The sequence below is a fragment of the Mastigoproctus giganteus genome, chromosome 9, assembly GCF_048544385.1.
Source record: "Mastigoproctus giganteus isolate SK-2022 chromosome 9, ASM4854438v1, whole genome shotgun sequence".
Taxonomy (NCBI): Eukaryota; Metazoa; Arthropoda; class Arachnida; order Uropygi; family Thelyphonidae; genus Mastigoproctus; species Mastigoproctus giganteus.
The window spans coordinates 177,804,106-177,826,559 of NC_143583.1; the positions used below are offsets into that span (position 1 = coordinate 177,804,106).

At 41.6% G+C, this 22,454-nt stretch overlaps 1 protein-coding gene across 1 annotated transcript in view; it reads right to left on the bottom strand.

Annotated features, from left to right (window-relative positions):
• The window catches only part of LOC150080907 (glutamate receptor ionotropic, kainate 2-like), a 47,064-nt gene extending 28,691 nt beyond the window's left edge, over positions 1 to 18,373 (bottom strand). Inside the window, exon 1 of the mRNA XM_090380851.1 lies at positions 18,032 to 18,373. Within this exon, the coding sequence (XP_090236977.1) occupies positions 18,032 to 18,137 (106 nt within the window). The 5' untranslated portion in view covers positions 18,138 to 18,373. The remainder of the gene's footprint in view (positions 1 to 18,031) is intronic.
• Between the last annotated feature and the right edge of the window lie 4,081 nt (positions 18,374 to 22,454).

Genomic DNA, 22,454 nt, shown 5'->3' on the forward strand with positions numbered 1-22,454 from the left:
TAAATTCTGAGAAAAATTCTCCCCTTAGTAGTTATAAAAATAAAAAAATAGATAATGAAAGACAAAATTAATCATAATTTTAAGAAGAGTTGGAAAGGAATTGATTTTATCAGCTTGATGTTATCTGGATTCCAATATTCGTCAATTAAAAATAACAAATTCAAATTTTATCTGTTTCTTTCCCGATCTGGTTCAACGACTATTAGAGTAAGGGATCGCCTCTTCAGTGTTCTCATAAAATAGGTAGTAAATAACGACATGGTGTGGCATCCTTTTAATGCACTCACTGGCCACAAATTTCGAAACCTTTTGCAATTGGCGTCAACAGATGATTAAACGCACAGTGTAGAAATATAAGTTGTCATATGGTACAGTGTCCATCTGATACCAAGGAACTCTGTATGAGGTAAATACTGTGCACTTTCCATGAAGCCTCTTAGTCGATTCAGTCATGAAAAAGACAGGTGAACTTTTCGATTTTCAGAAAGATGTTTCTGGTAGAGTACGTTTAGCACGAGCAATAATTGAGAAAACAAAGGACATCACTGATTTGCCGAAAGCAAGCATCTCAGTGAGTAGAGGATAAAAGGAGAATGCAGCTCTCAAGGGAAGAAACGCTGCACAAAGTTGGTACTCCAAGAAGGAGAGCGCTGGAATTTAAAGCTACCTGTGAGTCAGAATAGAAGTTCCATTGTATAACAAATGACTAAAAAGCCATTATACAACCAAACTATGCAACGATACTTGAAGAATCTGAGATTTGATAGTAAAGGAAAGCCACTGCTTCCAAGCCTGGACTGTGGAAAAAGATCATCAGGTCTGATGAGTCTCGATTTACACTTTTTTTTGCGCCAATTTTAGGTGAAAAAGTGACGTGAACTTCACGAAGCCATGCATTCCGACTGTCTTGTGTCCACCATTCAAGCGGATTTTGTTATCATGATATGGAGTACGTTCTGTTGTTGCGGATTGAGTCCGCTCATACCGTTTGAAGGTAGTGTTATCTCTAATGACTATCTTTCTGTCGTATCAGGACAACTTCACTCTGCTATGCTTTATTTTCACCCGGATTGCGATGGATTCTTTTAATACATCGCAATTCTGCGTTGCAAAATAATTTCACTTCTTTACATCGTTTGCCTGATTAATACTATCCACCATGCAAAAATGTTATCTAAATGATTCGGAGAAATCCCCATGACTTTCGACATATAACTGGCAGTCTAATTCTTCAGATCCGATCCACTTGATAATGTATGCAATTTGTTGGAAAGGTCAGTTTAGCTTCGCAGTTCTCTACCGACCACAATACAACAGCTGACAAATATCCTGATGGGAGAATGGTCAAATCTAGAGCTGGACTCCCTAAGCCATCCAGTGAAATCCATGCCATGAAGTGCATGGGCTGTAATTTGGGCGAGTGAGTGTATTGAGTTCGCATAAAAGTGTAATAATGCTAACGATGAATATTTTCGAAAGGACTTGTTCTATTTTTTTGATAATATAAGGATTGAAGTGATGTGCCCAACTGCTAAATGAGATTATTGCATTGTGTTTTATTACATTAAATTAGAGAGAGAGAGAGAGGAAAAAAGCTATTGATTGCTGAATAAAAGAGCAAAGAATTGAAGAAAGAAAGACGGTCATTGACTACTAAAGCGAGGCCAAGAAAAACTAAAGAAGACCAAAAAAAGAAAGATTACGGATAAAACCGAAAAGGCCAAGTGGTAGAAAGAGAGAAGTGCTAAGTGAAGCGAGGTGTTGTGTATAATAGATGTAGATGAATACGTGCGCTATTCCACCCTCCAACTTTGTTATTCGTAACGTGATGTCTCTAACCAAACTCTCCAGGGACCTCGCTCACCTGCAACGTTATCCCATTCCCTGGACGATCTCCGCTATACTTTATCCCGAAATTTCTTTCAACTAATGCACCTGCGCGCCCTCTGCCGCAATAAATTATTCAGGAAAAAATATTTACATCGGTATGTAAATATTAAATATGTATTAACAAGTCTTGCAGGAAACGTTGAAATAGGAAAAGTTTGCGTGTAGTCGTTTGTGCTGCAATCCCCAACTGAAAATGAAGATCAATGAAGGCCACTGTTACGCCAGATAGGAACATAATAAAGGAAATAATCTGGGAAGTCGCCAGATGCTCGAGAAATACAGCTGCACTAGACAGCTCCGAAGCCACAAATTTCCTAACAAAGAATAGAAGAGAGTTCTATCCGAGGCACAATAAAAAGGCTACAACCAAGGAGGAATATATTGAGTTATCCAGGAGTAGAGAAGGTTTAGTGCATTGCGTATCACGCGACCAGCTAGCCCAGAAATAACAACAGCGGCCTCCATGCCACCACCAACAACAAAGATGGATAGGAAGACAATTAAAGGATGAGAGGAAATATTTAATCCTAAGTACATAATTACTACTAATGCCAGTTCATCTACTACTCTATCCGATGATTCACTGGCAGTCGTTTCTATATCTGATGATTATTTTAATGAATAATAATAAATTGCACACGTACTAACAGCAAAATTGAGCCAAGCAATGCTTCCAGTTCCGAATTGGTTAAATAAATACCCAAAAGTTATAAATTTACGCTGTTATGTTAAGTAGAATACTGTTAAAATGGAATCATTTGCTAATATTCAACTAGCGTTCCATCATGCTGAAGCTCGCGCTCAGTTTACAATTGTTACGTCAACATTGGGTCATGCGCCACATTTCATGCTTGTTGTTTAGCATAAACCATATCTGAGATTCACTGCCGAAGTTGGAGTATGTTTTATTTACTTTCACAACGGTTATGATATTTTCCATCACAGTGGACTGATGATTGCAGTGTTGTAATTTGTAGAATCATAAGATGTATGCAATCTTAGTATTTGTTAGCTTTCTCAAAAGAAAATTCATTTCTGTGGTTTGATTAAAAATTCGACGTTTACGGTTACTCAATCAGAAAAAGTTGCAAATTCTTAAGCCTTCCATAAAGCCCAATTAAAGCTTTATGGAAGTGCGTGTTTCTTCAACTGTCTTATTGGCAGAAATTAAAAAAAAGAAAGTAATATTATCGACATCGGATAACAATTTCACTTTAAGAGTAGCAGCCCTAAATAACGATAATCTGGGGATTGCGTAATGACTTGGGCACCATCTGGTGGCGCCCGAGGGTGTGAATGATTCATGAACATATTGCTTTTTGTAGGATGTTGTGGAGTGGCTCTTAGATGGTGCTCGCATAGAAGCCAAAGTTAATATCATCCAGCAAGGGTCGTCAACCTTTTTACGAGGGAGCTACTTTTCGTTTTTATTAATTCTGCCTCTCGGCTTTTAGCTGCCGCCACTGGTTTGGTTATTAGTTGTTAAATAAACAATAAATCTCAAATTTATGACAGAGTCCAGTGCAGAATTGAAGTTCTACGATCTATTGATCAACTGGGTGCCCTAAGCACCCGCTCTACCAGTGTTCTTGTATACTGATTTCTGATTTTTCCCTTCTTGAATTAATGCAAACTATTTTTGTTTTGTATGTAGATGCGTATAAAGGCAAGGAGAGGTTGCCCAAAGGCGTCATTATACATCTCATTGTAAATTTCTTCACCAAGAATTGCCTACTTTTAAACCTCGAATACGCAGCACTTCCCCAGAAGAGAAGAGAGAAGAATAATTTCTGGAATAGCATAGATAATTATTCAATTCTCTGACGGAACTGCACTTCTCTTCTGGAAAAGTGCTTCACATTCGAGATTTATTCATTTTCCAAATTACAATGTAGGCAAAGACAGACCGGGACTCGCTGTGAAGAAACACTGACAATTTTTGCGCTGTATATAACATGCTGTAAACTGATAATGTTCTGTGATCGATTTGCTGTTTTTCTGGATGAAACACCCGAGTTTCCGGGAGACAAAATCATGTTACACTCTCCTGAGACCGCCTAACTCAGACACGTTGTGAAAAAGGCCCATAGAAATTCCTTACATCGTTGGCGGAATTCAAAGTCAGATATTTTCCACCCGGTGGAAAAGATCTGACTTTGAATCAAATTAAAAAGCTCTGTACGGGCAAGCCTCCAAACTATAAGATGATAACGCAAACTATACGAGAAGAAAAAGTTTATACTTATAGGCATATATACGCTAATATACACTAAGTGATCACTGAATTATGACCACCCCTATGAAAACTGAATGCGACCCGTTCACTACATGAGGTACGAGAGTGCAGTATTAGTCGACTACGTATCATAGATAAGGTGTCAGTGGTTCAGTAAGTAGTAAAATTCCGAGCGTTATTGGTAAAAGGAAGGATTTACCGGACTGTGTAAAGTGTATTCGTGTCAAACGGCACCAGGGGTTTTCCCCCATCTCCGCGTAGTATACATTGTCATGTGAAACAGAACACTGTTGAGGCCAGAGATTTAAAAGTGTGTGGATATTGTACATATGTATTGTCGTGTACCGTTGTTCATCTGGTCATTTAGCCGCTGGACCCCTACTGAGGCCCAACGTTGCCCACACTTGGCCCCGTGGAGGCAGACCAGGTACACCAGTATTACATTATTTACTCTGGCAGGCCCTGCCACCTAATTTCCTGAGATTTCAGTGGCTAGGGCCTATGTAAAAAAAAAAAAAAAAATGGGGTTGACACTAGAGGTTTAGATAAGGCCGAGATATGTTTTAAATGAAGGTTAGGTTTAATTTTCCACATTGAAGTTTAGTAGCTTGCAGTGGGACATTCACGGTCGGTAAAGGTAGAGTGGGGGAAGACTGAAGATTGGGGGGGAGAACAGGTAGAAGTATGGGAACGAAAGAGAAGGCGATCCCAGGAGTGTCAATGGAGCAAGCCCCACCAGGGAGAAAAGGGGGGCAGGGGAGAGGATGAGACAGAGGCCCATCTCTTCCCCTTCCCTGCCTAGGGATAGGGTTTTAAAAGTGAACTGGGAAAAGGTGCCCAGTTCAGAACGCCAGGCAACGTGCTGCAGCAGAGTTGCTGTGGTCATGTGGTCCAGTCGTTGCGTCGCACATGGGAGAAAGAGTCCCGTCCAGAGAGAGATCATTGTCTAGTAGGAGTCCGCATGGGGACACTGCTAAGGATCCAGCAAGCACTAAACAGTAAGCAGCAGGTGGACGTAGTCTATTTAGATGTGGCATCCGCGTATGATAACATATCCATCCCAGCTCTCATAGTCATTCTGCGGGACTACTTCCACATTACAGGAAATGCCCTCCATTTATTAAAGAGCACTCTTTGGCGCAGACAAATTGCGGTGACAAACGAAAACATGTGCGCAACGTATGAGGTTGATAAAGGTGTCCCGCAAGGAGGAGTATTGTCCGCCACACTTTTTGCCATAGCCCTCGAACCCTTCTTAGCCCAGAACAAGAAGCACTTCATCACATACGCCGATGATATAAAATTTTTTATTACCTCAGGAGATCAGAAATCAGCTGAATACCACAACCAAGTGGCTAATACTAAAATAAAAGAACTTCAAGAGTATCTAGATTGTATCGGACTGCAGTTGAACGAAAAAAAGACGGCACAAATGACTTTCACAAATAAAATAAAGCCAAACAAAATGGCAATATTTGTGAACGGCATCCTCGTCCAAAAGGCACAGTCACACATTGCTCCTGGAGAACACTGATGTCATCATAGCCGCAGATTCGAATGCCCGGTCAACACAATGGTTCAACACCTCTACCGATGCAAGAGGAGATATGTTAGATGAATTCATTGCCTCACGCAGCCTTGAAATCATCAACAGACCAGGACAACCAACCACCTACTCTTCGGGAACTGTAGAGTCTAACCTGGACATCACACTAACTACTTCTTCTCTTCGCAATAGACTCCTCCATTGGCAGGTGCATGACACAGCCACTACTAGCGACCATCGCCTCATCACTTACAGTGTCACCGATTCTGCCCTCCCTCGTCAAGTGCCTATCCAGGATATTGTAAGATTCTCTACTAAAACAGCGAACTGGGACCAGTTTGACAATGTAATTCAAGATGCTCTTCATGACCCAGCTAGCAACTTCTACCAATCAATGAACAGTGCGCAGAAAACAGACTTTGTGCAGAGTCTGCTCCTCAAAGCTTCAGAGGCTTCCATGAAAAAATGTTCCAGGAAACCAAGATCTGTTCCATGGTGGTCGCAGGAACTCGCTAACCTGCGCAATTCTCTGAAGCGCGCTCGGAAAGAATTCCAACGCAAGAGAAGGACTGAACCTGCTCACATTGCAGAACAGTATAGAGACCGATTCAAAGCAGTCCGCCGTGAATATACTAACAAAATTTACCATGCCAAGCAAAGCTCCTGGCGTTCCCTTGTCGAGACTGAGGGGAACCGGAATCCGTGGGGTTTAGTCCACAAACTCGTGAGGAATAAGCTGGGATCCACGGATGTCATACACTCTGTCCGCTCTGATGACTCGTCTGAGACTACACACTGGGAAGATACAATCAACCGGATTCTGGATGAACTAATATATCAGGACAACACCAACTCTGATACTGACATCCACAGGATGATAGCAATACAAAATTCCAGCTTCCAGCCAGATATTATGGAGGAACCATTCACAGAAGAAGAAGTCGATGCAGCAATTAAAAAAATCAAAAAAGGTAAAGCTCCTGGTTTGGATTTTATTGAAGGCGAGACTGTGCAACGTCTCTGGGCCATAGCTCCAATGATACTTCTTCAGCTCTTCAACACCTGTCTGAATGAGGGTAACTTCCCATCACGTTGGAAGCATGCTAATCTGAGGCTCTTACCTAAGGATCCCACAGGTACCTCCAAGGCATATCGCCCGATTGCGCTGCTTCCCATTCTCGGCAAGGTTTTTGAGAGACTGCTGCTCTCCCGCTTCCAACCCCGATATGAAGCCAGTGGTTTGGCATCCTCGCTTCAATTTGGATTCAAACAAGGGTGCTCCACAATTGATGCTCTATCCAAAACCCTCAAAGTTGCAGAACAGTCGGATGCAACTTATGTACTGGCAATCTTCATTGACTTCAAAGGAGCTTTTGACACAGTGTGGTGGCCGGGCGTTCTTCAGAGGGCCAGAGTCTCTAACTGCACTTGGAATTTCTACCACTGCCTCAAAAGCTACTTCTCTAACCGCAAGGTCAGCATCAAAACAAAATATCACTGCATCACCCGACATCTAACCCGAGGCTGTCCCCAGGGCTCCATCCTGGGGCCAGCTGTCTGGAACATGATACTCGACGACTGGCTCCTGAGGGACTACCCACACACTACTCAGCTTTCTTATGCCGACGACATGGTTATTATCATTGATGGCCCCACCCGCGCCACCATAGAAACCCAGGCTACGGTTGTTCTCGCTGCTCTGTCCGTATGGGCCACGGAAAATAAACTCTCAGTCTCCACTGAGAAGAGCAAAACCCTCCTATTAAAAGGCAAACTGGACTTCTCCAGACCTCCTACCATACGTTTTAATGGCCGCCCACTGAAAAACTACCGATCCGTGAAGTACCTAGGAGTAATTTTGGACGACAGGAGAACTTTCATTCCTCATATCCAGGCTATCAAAGAAAAGATAAAAAATTACATCACTATGTTAGCACGCTTTACCCGCAAGGACTGGGGTCTTAAAGGACCAACTCAACGCCTTTTATACTCAGCAGTATTTATACCAATTGTCACATATGGAGCTGAAGTATGGTACCACCGAATGACTTTAGTGCATGCTCAACGTAAAATTCAGCAAATTCAACGACTTATGCTACTACAAATGACCCGCGCATGTAGAACGACATCAACTGCCGCCCTACAGCTACTTACAGGCCGCCTCCCTTTGGACCTCCACGTCGCTTTTATCGGACTTTCTCATGCCATCAAGAAGAATAAGGAAGCTGAATTCCTCACTATTCAAACCCGTACCGATACCAACATCAAACAGGAACATAAACGTGTGTGGCTACAATTCATAAACTTATGGCAAACCCGCTGGAATAACTCCACAACTGGTGCAACTACTAAACTTTTCCTTCCTGTGGTAACCTACATCAACAAGCAACGTTCCACTTGGTTCTTCCCTAACGTCTATGTTTCCTTCCTATTAACTGGCCACGGGTCCTTCAAGAGACGCCTTCTAGAGTTCGGCCTAGTCGAGGATGCCCTCTGTACCTGCGGAGAACTTGAAGACTGGGATCACGTGATGCACTCATGTAACGTATACTTAAATCTAAGAAACCAACTACTCCTAGACCTCCACACTACATCACTTCGGCCAGAAACCAAGTTATTGGAATCTAATGATGCCTTCCGTGCACTGACCAGTTATGCCAACGAGGTCTTTCGTCGTCGCTGGCATTACCTGCAACTCCCGAACACTACTCCTGGATAACCTCCTCTAGACAGCAACTGATACCCAGCACCGGAAACTTCCAGACATGAAACTGCAAATGGCGGACAGCCCTGTCGTGATTCTCCATTGTGACGATCCTGGACTCTTTAATTTGAACTTTACCTATTCTCTTCTTCCTACCCACAGTCTTTCTTCAGGACTCCCACAACTGCACCTAGCACTCTTCCTGCTCCGTTTCGCCTGGGAGGATGCCTACGCTCTGTCATCCTCGCTATCTTGTCTGTCTTCCACTGTCCTGTCTCTTCTCCGCTCTTTCCTTGTCCCTCCCCACTCTCGCTCCTGCAAGAGTGTGGACGGCCCGTCAGATGTCTTTTACTCCCTGGTCCGGCTCCTCGTGCCAGTGGACGGATGCTGGGAGGCTCCTTCCTGGTGATCGCGCCTCCCAGTAACGAAGAGGCCAGTCAAACAACACAAACAACACACTACTCACACATAACCCACACTGACTGGCTTTGCTATGTTAACAGAGTATTTAACGCGGATTTGTGGGAAACCACGGGAACCGCATAACAAAAAACACTATGTCCACTATTGATCTTGGTCTCAAGTGGGACGAAGGCCTGACCTTCCGCCCGCACTTCGCATACATCCGTAACAAAACATACGCGGCGCTTTGGGCAACCAGGCAGGAGCTCACCGGTATTAGAGACCCCGGTCTGATGAAGCAATACATCAACAGATGTGTTACTCCTATTCCCCTATACGCGGCACAAATCTGGTCTTCAGCTCCCGAATGCAGTATCAAAGCCTTTCTAGGACTCGAATACTGGCTCTTGAGATGGCTGAACAGAATTTCAGCTAAGCCTTTTACCATCTCAAGAGCTATACTATACTCCAATTTAGAGGTCACACCCTGGAGACAAACAATAACATCAAGGAACATAATGACCCTCGCTCAGCTTTTAACGGGACGACTGGACGCACCGAAAGCCCGAAAGTGGATAAAAATACCCGGCGAAAAACCAAGAAGAGTTGCAGAAAAGAAACCACAACTGAAATCGGCATTTACGCAGTTAGATAGCCTCGGAAGATTCTTTCCAGCAAACACCATCCAGCTATTCAACAACCTCAATATCAATCCTGAAATGCTCTGCAATTGCAAATCCTACAGAAAGGAAGTTCTCAGAAACTCTTACTTGCAAATACAGATGTAATTAAGGATACAGTTCCAGCACCTTGTTCGGCCAGGCACAAGCCACTGGGCTTTAGGAAACCCGACCCCATCAAGAAATAGATGTCAGGATTGTCCTACCTACACAACTCTAATCCCACAGAAGAAGACGACTGCTGGAAATTTGAACTTTCAAATTTTTTTTAATTTTTTTTTTATTTTACTGTATCGCAGTCATTCCTGTGGTTACAAATGCTGTACGTTGTTTGGCTGTAAATATTTGTGTTTATGTAAATACGGTGAAACTTTCACTTGTGTCTGTTTAAGCAAAAGGTATGATTCAATTGTCATGGTATTAAGTTCTTACCAGTTTACGGTAGTAAGTAATTAATAATTGAAATATTCTATATTCCAGATAATTATAAATCAGATATTATGTATTTCATGTATTTTATAACTGTAACATAGATGTATGTTTTGTAACATAGTTGTATATGTATGTTCACCCTCTAGCCTGTGGCTGTAACCGGGTGTTCTCATAAGAGAAATAAATTGATGATAATAATAATAATAAAATATATGGTGTCGGATCGTCTATCATTTGCGATGGATGTTCAATCCTAGGAGAGAGAGTGAGGTCCCACCAAAACGGCCATAGTCTGGTTCAGTTTGGATGCTCATGTGCAGGGAGCTTTGGGCTAACGGCGTGCATTACTGATTGCAATTTGTGTTCTCCTTCTTGCAAATAAGTCTTGTGCAAATTTGGCGAGCGCACTATATTCATCGAAGCTGTCCAGAAGATGGTGTTCCCGGTCCTGAGGTAAGTAAGTTAGTCTGGTGATTAGGATTCCACGTAGGTCGTCGTACAGTGGACATTGGTGCATCAAATGTTGCCAGATCTCGCGTTCCCCACATGGACAATGTGGGTCCTCCACAAGCCGAAAGGCTGCAAGTTTTTCATTGAAAGGTCCATGACCGTCAGGATGTAAGTGGAGTGCAGTCCTGGGTGGAGCCAAGGCGGTGATTTAGGGTACACTTTGTGTATGTCCGGAAGAAATTTCCTTGTCACTTCTCCTTTGGTGCTGTTTGTCCAGCGGGTTTGCCATTCTTGTTTTAGATGCCCCAATAATCGGGTCTTTTCTGTCTTTCTGTCATTTCTAGGTTCGATGGTGTACCCCATGAATGTGACGGGCATCCCTTTAGATAGGTAGTATGACAGGCCACACCTGACAATCTCCAGGTCCAGTGGAAGAACCCCAGCCAGCACTTGGAGCACATGCGTACTGACAGTCCTGCATGCACGGGTTATTGTTAGAAAGATTGATCTCTGGATTGAATCAAGAATTCTTTTATTTACGGCCATGGCTGTCTTGTGGAACCAGATTGGAGCAGCATATGAGATTGCTGGTATAAATGTAGCCTTATAGTAGAGAGAGAGAGTGTTCGCTTTTTCAGGCCCCAGTCACGCCTTGTAACACGGGCAACCAGTGCAGAGTAGTTTCTAATTTTTATTCATAGTTGCTTGAGATGAGGTTGGAAGGAGAGATTGTTGTCAAGGATGACACCTAGATATTTCATTTGGGTGGTAAACTTTATCGTTTTTCCTTTTATTCTAATTTGCGGAGGTCTTCTGATATTTAATGATCCTTTGAGAAGGATCGACGTTGTTTTTGTCAGTTCAGTTTGTAGGAAGTTTTCTTCTGCCCATTGTTGTAGGATCTCTAGGGCATGGTTTGTCTGTACCTCCAGATGGCCCCTGGAGTCTGCCGCTACCATCAGTGCAAGGTCATCTGCGAAGGCTTGACACTTTACTTCCCCCAAGTTGGTGTCAAGGAAGTCGTCGAAGACTATATTCCAAAGCAGGGGGCCAAGAACGGACCCCCGCGGGCATCCTCTATGGATATTTCTTGTTATTCTTTGGAATGGTGCTACGACTTCAATTCTTCTTTCGGACAGGTATGCTTTGATAGTATTGTAAAGGTTTATGGGCGCATGCGCTTTGCGGAGTCTGCCAAGGACGCTCGGCCACCAGAGAGAGTCGAACGCCCCAGCAAAATCCACAGCGATCACCAGAAAGTATTTACTTTGGCATGCATCGGACTTTGATAAAGGACAGATTGTGGGTGCTCGACGAGCTGGTGCCTCGATTTCCCAAACGGCTGAACTGGTGGGGTGTTCGAGGGCCGCCGTAGTTAAAGTGTACCAGGACTGGCGTCAAAATGGTCAAACAAAGACCCCACGGCAAAACTGCAAAGGTCAGCGAAAGGTTGATGTTAGAGGTGAGCACCGGGCCCGACGACTCGAACATGCGCAGCACTGTGGAAGAGTTTACCACCCAATCAACATGGGCCAACCTAGAACAATATCTGAGATGACCATGCGTCGCATGCAAGGCCTATACCAGCAGACGACAACTACGGCATCCTCTCCTAGGGCACCTCCTTACCCAGGTGGGCAGGAGCAGCAGTGCTTAACATGCGCTTCTTGATTAGACCGGGGTTCGAGCCCGTGACCACCAAATACGGAGGATGCGGAAAGGTCAGGGAATGACCACCGCATATCCCCGGAGCAATATGGCCTTAGTTGCTAATGCTCCTAAAAACCAAATAACAATAACATCCTCTCCTAGCCAAGGTTCATAGGCCTTAAAGACTGGACTGCTGCAGAGAGCATGCAAGTTGGACGTTAGAAGACTGGAAAAAGGTGTGTTGAGTCATGTTATTTACTCCACATCGTGGATGGTCGTGTGCGAATTTGGCGTCAACAACGTGACGCTCTTCATCCATCATGCATGGTATCAAAAGGCAAGTCGGTGGAGGCGGTTGTATGGTGTGGAGAACGTTTCACTGGCAGGAACTTGGCCCCCAGGTGTATGTGGAACAACGCATCAGTGGTCTCCGCTATCGTCAATTGCTTGCTGACTGTGTACACTCCGCTATGTTACTCTTTTTCCCGAATGGCGATGGTGTCTTCCAAGATGATAATGCGCCGAGCCATCGGGCACTTGTTGTACAGGAATGGTTTGAGGAACACAGTTCTGACTTCCAGCTTATCGATTGGCCTCCGAACTCCTTCTATGTTAATCCCATAGAACACTTGTGGGACACTATGGAAAGGCATATCAGGCATCTGGATATACCAATCATCTCCATACCTACATTGCTGACCACCTTACACAGCTTGGTTGGCCATACCTCCAGAATCCTTCCAATATCTTGTTGAATCAATGCCACGTCGGATAGCTGCTGTACTGAGGGCAAAAGCTGTGCTGAAGGCTATTGTGCGCCAATCACGAGGGGGAGTGCAGTAGTACAAGCTCTTTGAGTAGACCGGGGTTAAAGCCTCTGACTGCTAAATACGGTCGATCTGCCAACCCGCATTGGACCAGCGTGGCGATTATAGCCCATTTCCCTCAACATGAATTGTTGAGAGGTTTCCATCCTGTAGTGGATTGATAATGGCTGCAGTTTACGTTATATATATATATATATATATATATATATATATATATATATATATATATATATACACACACACACACACCATTATTTTAAAGTTAAGATACGAGCTACACACATCTTTAACAAAATTATGTAATTTTACATTTTTACGTGAACTCGATAACCTGAATGTGATTTAAACGTCATAAACGGTAATAGTGCAGCAGAATACAATTTTAAGCTCCTTCTAATGTGCAAATTAGACAGTTCATAAAATTGTGCATTACATATGTAGCACTAATTCCTTGTCTATCTCAATAAAAAAAAAAACACGGTTCTCTCTAGAATGAGTAGACATTTGAAATATTTGGAGCAAAATAGCTAGTGGCAGAATGATGACATGATCGTCGCAAGATGAGATGGCCAGATATGGTCCCAAGTGCAGGTGAATCACAGCCAAGTAGCTCTCTCTCTCATCGGTCATGAGAACCATAATTGGTTGGAGACATCATGATGAACAGCCGCATTGATCTCCACATCTTTGAAATAGACACCTTGACTGCTTCAATATATAAGAAGGAGATCTGCAAGCTTTTTAGAGATGCCATAGGTCAAGTATCTAGAATTATCTTGATGGGTAAGGAAAACACAAAGAGTAGGTCAACGAATTCCTTGAAAGCGAGGTTGACCAAGATAACATCCATCGTCCATCCTTCGGTGGACGATGTTGAGTTCCCCCGTGAGTTGTTCCAGATTTATCAGCCCATAAAACATGCAAATTGGCCCATAAACACACACACACTTGAATTTCACTACATAGGTTATATATATACCGGTGCCGCCCAAAATCCCGACTGCCAGATTCCCGACATAGCGATTATATTAAAAAAAAAAAGTTAGAGTCCATATCTCAGAAACTGATTGGAATTAAAAAAATGTTTTTCGTGTAATCAAAACAGCTGCTAAAAACATTAAAATTTTAAAATTAAATAATATTTATAAAGATACATTATGCGCAATACCGCGAAGGTAATCAATCCATCACAACTGTCGTCATTCTCGTGTCTCTCTCGACTGTCGTCCTGCGTTTTGAACAGGATTCACCACTAAGTATGCATTCAGCCAAGTTATCGACCTGTTGCTGTTCTTTCTGAAATTCCTCGATGATCCTATATACGCCAACATGCGCTCGTCCATCTTATACACTCCCATCTTTTATGCCAAGCTTCAACACTGTTTCGGGTGCGTGGAATGCCCAGTTGAATAGAATCGTATAAAAACCATAATGTTGGTGTAAATAATGGTGGAGCGCGAATTACCGTACCATTACGTATATACCGTCTAATTCTTCCCTATATATATAATTGTCTTCAAATCAACCACTCTATCACATCTCTAGATTTTCTGGATAAATGTGGCTTTAGAACATTAAATCCTTGTGGTATCTTACCAGAAAGAATAAATGCCAAGGCAAACAAATGTCCCATTGTGAATTTCTGCCCAGATTCTAACTGTTGGATAGGCGTGTTCGGAGGTTGATGTAGTACTGTGATTTGGAGGTGGTATAAGGCAGGCCCAGTTATCGGCCCACTTTAAGACCCAGAGTTCTAGACCCCCCCTCCCCAAAGTTTCTTCACGATGGACTTAGGAGCAGCAGACCAAATGCCTTTGCTATCTACGCCTGAAGGCGACTAACTTAACCATGAAGTGAAAAGGCCCATAAAAGTTTACGTCTTTGGTGGGATTCGAACCCAGGCCTTTTCCATTCGGTGTGAGAAGAACGGTGATTACAACAACTGTACTACCTGCGCAGATGCATATCCCAGGATATTGCTGAAATTATACAGAAGGAACTTTCTGATTGTCGCTTAACTGTGAGATCTACAGAGGTCAAGTTTCATGGCCCGGATTTAATGCACCACTTTTGAGCGAAGTTGCTGGACCTGTTCTTCATGCAGAACTGACACCGCGGTTGCAAGTTTTGACCATGACTACGTGTATAAAACGGAACACCCCCCTTCTTATTAGTAAGGGAAACGTTATGATTTATCAGAAAATTTTCAACTTATTGCTGATAAGACACGTAATCATAAAAATGTGAGATTTCAAAATCCGAAGTCGAATTTCATCGGACAGAACACTTTCTCTTTTATCCCGCTAACGTCCATTGACTCAAAAATGCAGTTTATGAAGAAGACACGTTTACGAGAATTACTCCTGTAATAATCTTAAGTAGTTGTGATTTAATACAACATTCCAGGGTGAAAGTGTCTCATAATTTCCACTGAAAAAGTACTTCGAAGGACAGTAAAAGTTGCATAGAATGTACCATATGTTAAAAATGGGTGTATAATGAACACGCTGGTGTGGTTCTTTGATCAGCTCTTCGTTTCCTAATGTTTCCCTTAAATTATCATTTGTATCGCACTTTAACTCAAATACGTATGATGGTAAAATGAGAAATTTTAAAAATCTTTAAAAAAAATTACACAATATTATAATGTTCTAAACTTTTATTGGTGCTGAAAATATAGCAGAATAAAAGTAAATAATGGCTTGATGCAATTTTGGTGCTTGATGCAATCTTTAAACCACCACCTTATTTCAAATTTCACATCATGGCCAATATAAAAATGCTTCCCTTTCAGAATTTATTTCATGAGCCCAAAGAAATCCTAATCTTACAGATTAAGAAGGATGTTTGAGCATCTTCCAACAGAATCCGGTAATGTGGCTTTCCGTCGAACCAGCTTGATGTTATTCATGTCCTTATAAACTGTTGCTCACACAGACAACGTTTCACGTCAAAAACTTTTCTCCAGAACTTCCACTTCAAAATACTGGAATGAAAAACCACATTACAGCAAGCTGCATTGCTTTTGAGGGAATCACTTTTGTGTACTGTACAGCTCGCGGCATACTGCACCCGTTTATGTATTTATATCGGACAAATACAGAGCGGTTGAAACAAAACCCAGTTGCTGACATTTCTACGTTTTATTTGACCATCTATATTATTTCAGATCGAATACCATGCACAGTTCACGACTGCTATCTTTATTCCAGCCCTTCCCTCTTGAGTTTCAGCTGCACTATACAATACTGTATGATTGGCTGGTATTTAGTTTCAATGCCAGCAATGGTTTTCCAAAGAACCCTTTCGTGTTTATTTACAAACATGGAAAAAGCTAGATGCGACCATATGATACTGTACCAGTTACTATTGCTATGTATTTCAAACTCTCCAAAAAACGGGTATATAAAATATTATGGGACATTGGATATTTAACCTTTTTGGTACTTTGGATATCTGTGATGGTAATGTAAGTCGTACAGCTCCTAACAACTGTAACAAATGATCTCGTAATCAATTAACTGGACAGGAGATTTGCCTGACAGCATACTTTAGACCACACCAGAGCTGAAATAAAGCAAACGTTATCCCAAATATTCCAGGGCTCGATAATCCATACTGTGGTGTTCATCTGAGTGTATATTGGGTTGTTTTGCGAATTTTTTGGATTTAAAATCGCAAATGATATTTGTTTGCAAAATCACAAATTGTTATATGTTAAATGCCATATCTGGTTAGAGAAAAGTGAACTTCGTTGGTAAAGCTGGGGTTGGATATTCATCAAGAGAATACACGCCCAGGTCGCAGGCAATGATGTGCATATCCTCTGTAAATTGTACCTGTTCTATGATGGGTTCGTCTGTTTTCGGGATGAAAAACTATTTTCGAGAGGAAAAAAAAAAGAAACTATGGTTTAAAAGTGTATTTAATGCGCTAAAATAGAATAGAATAATAATTTACTGGAATGTTATCAGTGTTAAACTCCCTGTACAGTAAAATTTTCATATTTTTATTTAGTTTAATGGAAATACGTTTTTAAAGCATCAGGTATTTAAAATCTCACTCTAGGAGATTTAAACCATTGCTGAAATTATTTTCAGCGTTTTTGAAATCTTGAATACTGAAATGTTATTAGCATTCCTACTACTTCATTCGTTCCTCCCTCTTAAAAATAAACAGAATAATTCCCTTTAACAGAAAGCTACTCATGTACGAAGAAAGAGAGTTCTAGATGATCGGTTTGACTCTTTATCGCCATAAGAAAGACCCTTTTTTCTTTCATCCAAACGCACACTGTTTCCAACTTAGATTATCTCTCGTTGACCTTTTCGGTGTCCGTATCGTGACGACAACGGAATGGGATGACTGAGATGGGGCAATCAATTACTCGCGTTACTCGCACAGATGTGTCTTCTACTGCCGGATCCTGACCGGGAAATGCAGGGAAGAAAGATTTACAGGAGATTACAAGTAATCGGCAATCCACACCATTGACACCTCCCTAGATACTTTTAGTCTTTCTATTATTTCGGATATTGCGATGTGCCAGTCTATGCTACAATGCGAATCTAATCGATCCAGAGTTCAATGAATTACAAGTTCTGAAAAGGTTCGCTGATAGCCAATTAAAACTGCAAATGCAGGTTGCGAAAGGAATGCACCGGATGAAATAATTGCCGATTTACTGTACGACTACGAACCCTGAAAATAACTAGAAAAATATTTAAGAATAAAATCAATTTAAAACTTCGATTTCTTTTGTCCTAATATCTGCCAATTCAACCCCTTCCTTTTTACAAGAATGGATGAGCAGAATTGTGAAAAAGAAACTGAAGGATTCACTCGTATATGATTAACGACGCGTTTAGAATTTCGTATAAATTGTGCACGCGCCTAAAGGGACCCCATTCGGTAATTCTGAGTGATCCAGTTACTACAGATATGTACATTAATCTGTATAAAAACGAACGTTGGATAATTTCTTCTGTTCTTAAGAGCTAAGTACTCGACTGACAAGCACGAGTGTACTATGATTCGATTTCTACAATATCATTAAAGCAAATTTTAATCCATTCCGAAAATAAGACTGAAAGGGGCGAGTCCGTTTTCCTACAGCGATATCCAGCCTTATTTTACGGATATATGCACTTGGGGAGGCTACTTCAAGTAGGCCTAAAAGCTCTACAAGCTTATGTCAGATTAAACTGTACTTACCGATCTTCACCACGTCCGGTAATTGAGCACCAACAGCCACCAGGTGGCAGCACAGTACAGCTCCCAGTAGGATGTTGACCCAGGGACGTGTGTATTGATATTTCATATTGGCGCCTGAAGCACAGTCCTGTCATCTCCATCCAAACCTTCCTGCTCGGATAGACGAACGGGTTGTCATATCCTTCTTGATCCGTCTCCGTCTCTTATCCGATAGAAAGAAGGGCCGAACAGAGTTCTGTTTGTGGGGATATCTCTCGTTGACGACCCGACTGACCAGAACGATATGAGCGGTTACACTTCACTCCTTGTAGGTCCAGAGCAAAAGGACTTTTCCTTAGGCTCCAGCAGTAGCTTGCCGGAGCTCTTCTTGTGACTGCTCCAAATTGTTCCGGTGTGCGCATGCGCGCACTCGATCGACTTTGACAGCAGTAAGGAGCGTGGTGAGCTGCTACGGAGCGATATGCGACTTAAAACATCGGGATTTTATAGTGGGGAGGTCGAGTGAGAAGAGAGCAACAGCTGGAGTGATATCCCATGGAAGAAATATCACTTGGAGACAAATCTCGCACACCGCTTCGTACACAAAGTGTACGTTGTGATCTCGTAAGCTTAGTTTTAATCTGTTACACAGAGAGAGCGAGTGTGGATGCACCAACCATGCTAGGTCGCTTATGTGTCATACATAAAAGGAGCGAAACTGAGCAGTGATTTGCTTGACTTATCTAGATGCGAGAGCTTACCGTTAGCACGAAGCATCCTCTTGCTTATATCCCCTCCTGTGATGAATTCGTATTGATTTATTTATTCATTCAGACGTATTACAGGTATAAACGCGATTACAGCATGTGGAGTCATTTAGTGTGGCTGATGACTACACCCCACACACACACAACCATGTACATAGTCGCATATAGAAATAAAAACGCAATATCAAATGATAATAAGACATAATGAAAGGGACAATGGTAGATGGTGATGATTTCAATCATAGTAAAAACGTATAAAATATAACGCTAAAGTTATAAGTTAAAAAGAATGGCTGTGCATGACAAAGATATTAAAAAAGTAGCACTTCGTTCGCTCAGAGATATTGACCACACAAAACACGCAGATAAATCGGAGTCATTTCAATGGTAAATAAATAAAAGAACTATATAATGTTGGTTCGTGAAGTGTTCCCTTTGCGCAGATGGTTAAAAACAATGCGATGAATCTTAATTTGGATTTTTACCGATGATTAATGTATATAATAAAATGCTTAGTTTCTTTTGTGAGACTATTGAAAGGGCACAGACATTCAGGCAGATAGGTTCGATAAACCGAATCCAGACTGAAAGAAAAAGAAGCGGGATTGTATAATTAACGCCCCCAACAAAGCACCACTTGCCAGCCAGACAACATGCACATCGAATGACTACTTATCGAAAAGAAAGTAACAGGCGTCTTAATGAAGGAGAAACGCTGAGAGAGAGAGGGAGAATAAAGTGACTAAAATGAGACCTCTTTAATTAGTCATCGATTTGTTTTGTCTGTTAATTACGGTGTATAATACGAGAAAGTTTGGTCGGATTATGTTTCTCGTCTCGTCTAATTAATGATTTTTCCCCATTTTATTCTTATCCACCCGTTTCCATGTAAGTTTTTTTATCCCTTTCAATTTGTATCCACTTCCCCTACTCTCTCTCTCTCTCTCTCTCTCTCTCTCTCTCTCTCTCTCTCTCTCTCTCTCTCTCTCTCTCTCTCTCTCTCTCTCTCTCCCCCCCATCCTGTGGAGCAATAGTGTTCATATTCGCCAAAGTTATGAAGGTTTGAATCCCCTCGATTATTAATGTTTTCAATGTTTTTTTTTTTTCGTTCCACGTTAAACGAGCAATACCATTCTTTAAAACCAGCACTGTGGCATTTCCCCCAACAAAAAAAAAAGAGATTCAAAATGCATATTCATACATGCGAAAGACATTTGATATATCGCTACCTGTTTTGACGTACTGCGACCTTAATCACCACTGCTCCAAAACTAACAGCTGGACAACAGCTTCGAAAATCACACACTGGGTTTCGCCCCCACCCCGCCTCTTCACAGTAGACGAATGTAGCTTCGCTGTCGTGAACATTATTATGGTGCCAACTGTTCTTGACCTCCATAGTAACAGGAATATTCCCCATTACTCTGTTTGAAGCGTACTTTTGTATCATTTTAGCTTGGTTGACCCCAACGATAACCACAATAGACCATTTGAAATGTGGCTCAAGGACACAGTAATGCATTCAACAAAGCAGAAAAGCTTCACGGTCATCTAACGCATTCCACATGAATAACCACTTTCACTTACATATCCTTGGTACCGAAAAAATGCCAAAGCAACCAACCTACATTAGCAGTTACAGTTCTCATAGCACCACTTCTGTAAAAGGTCCTCGCAAGTAACTGCCAATACCTCTAACACACCCCATTAATGTTATGTCAAACTAAAGAAAATATTCCACTTTCAGAGAGATTTACAATTGCTCACGCCAGATGTGTAAACTTCAACTCGCCAAACTGCATTAAGTTTTAAAAAAAAAGTATAAAACAACTTTATAACATCACGTCCTTCGTCGCAGATGCATCAATAGTGATGCAACACCAAAAGGGGCAAATCTGTGTCTTAAAATATTTTTCTGAAATCAAATCCGAAGCTGTGACGTCATCTTTAAAAAATAAAGATGATTTTTCTTAACGAAGCAATAAGTTAACATTAGCGAAACGAAGTCCCGACTCGTGATGAAACTCCTTGACTAAAGTGATAACGATTTTTACGAACCCACTGTCGGAAAGGACGGGAGATTGGCGTCGCATACGGCACAATTAGTTTGAAATATTGTTCCTTCCTCATCCACTTATGTGCTGTTCCCGCGTGTCTAATCTGTAGACTTGAAACAGTAAATCACGGCACAGCAAGCAGGAGGGTCGTTAGCGAGGGCCGTAAAACACAGTCTTCTGTGAGAGAAATTAAACAGAAACAAACACACAGAAAATGCTGTGCCATAATAATAAATTTCTAACAGTGTTCATATCGCGGATGAGTCTTCCACGTCCATCATTGTAGGAACACTGTTTGCAGATTCTCCCCACCCATAAAAAGATATATATAAGTGCGCAGAAGGGCAGTGTCTCGATTTGTAATCCTGATTAAACGAAAACGTTTCGATCACCCTTTATGAAATTTTCATCAGCGCTCCATGCATCATTTAACGATTTTGTGCACAAAATACACAAATGTTGTTTCAAACTATAGAATATATTTTAGAATATACAAGAGAGTGCCAAAGATAGAGAGATAAAAATGAGAGGAAAAAAATAAAAGCAAATAAGAGAAAGTGAATGAACAGAAAAAATAATGGCAAAGGTTGAAAGTGCAAGACCGAAAACCATTGTTGACTTCGTTAATATTGAGCACCCCGCTGAAACTCTTCGAACACGCCATCTACAGGCAACATTCCAAAACATTCTTGAATTATTTATAACTTTTTTTTTTACTAGATTGTTCGCGAGCTACGTTTTAATCAAGGCTTCTTGAATTACAAGCCCATAAAGCGATGCCATTATAAAATCCAAACGTTCACATTCGACCAGATGGCGCTTGTGTAGCTACATTACTACACCTTTCCTCTGCAAACCCCCGAAGGAAGTTTCCAGAATAGAATATGAGACAATAGGATTATCCGTATAAATATTTAATCTCGATGCAGGCAACATCTTTACGTATTCGGCAAATCTCCTTATGACACGTTGCCTAGCAACCGAATCAAAAAGAACAGGAAGAGCGCAAAATATTTGTTTTCATCGGGTTATTGTACAATTTCGTTTATCTATTAAACTCGAAAAAATAAATAAATAAACCGTTCGTTCTCTATGCAAATTAATTAGCTCTTCAGGACTGAGATATCTGCAATAGATTAATTCTCATTAGCACAATTACCTCGGCCATATTTATAACGTGGCTTAATTGTTCGCTATTAGCTGGCTTCGCTTCCTCCTCCTCCCCGAATATTAGGGCCATCAGACAATTAATTTTCCACGAAACGTTCAATATTTGCGCACGTTTCGCTATCACATAATTCTGTTGCCATCAGTCATTGCATCAGTGATTTCGTTTACCTAATGGCCCTGTAATTCGTTGACCTTCTGCTTTGTTTCAAGACGCCACTCCGGGATCCCTGTTACCCATCACTCAGCTCTTTGATTACCCTCCGCATCTGGCCGTTTAACAAGCAACTGGATTATTCGTTATCCGCCATCATTTACACAGAAAAGTAATCCTCTTCGGTGTGCATACAGATAGTACTCTTAATCCTCTATCAATTACATTTAGGAGAGCCACCGGTGCTTATTTCTGTTTGTCAAATATCATCCGAAATTGCTCCTTGGATTATCTAAATC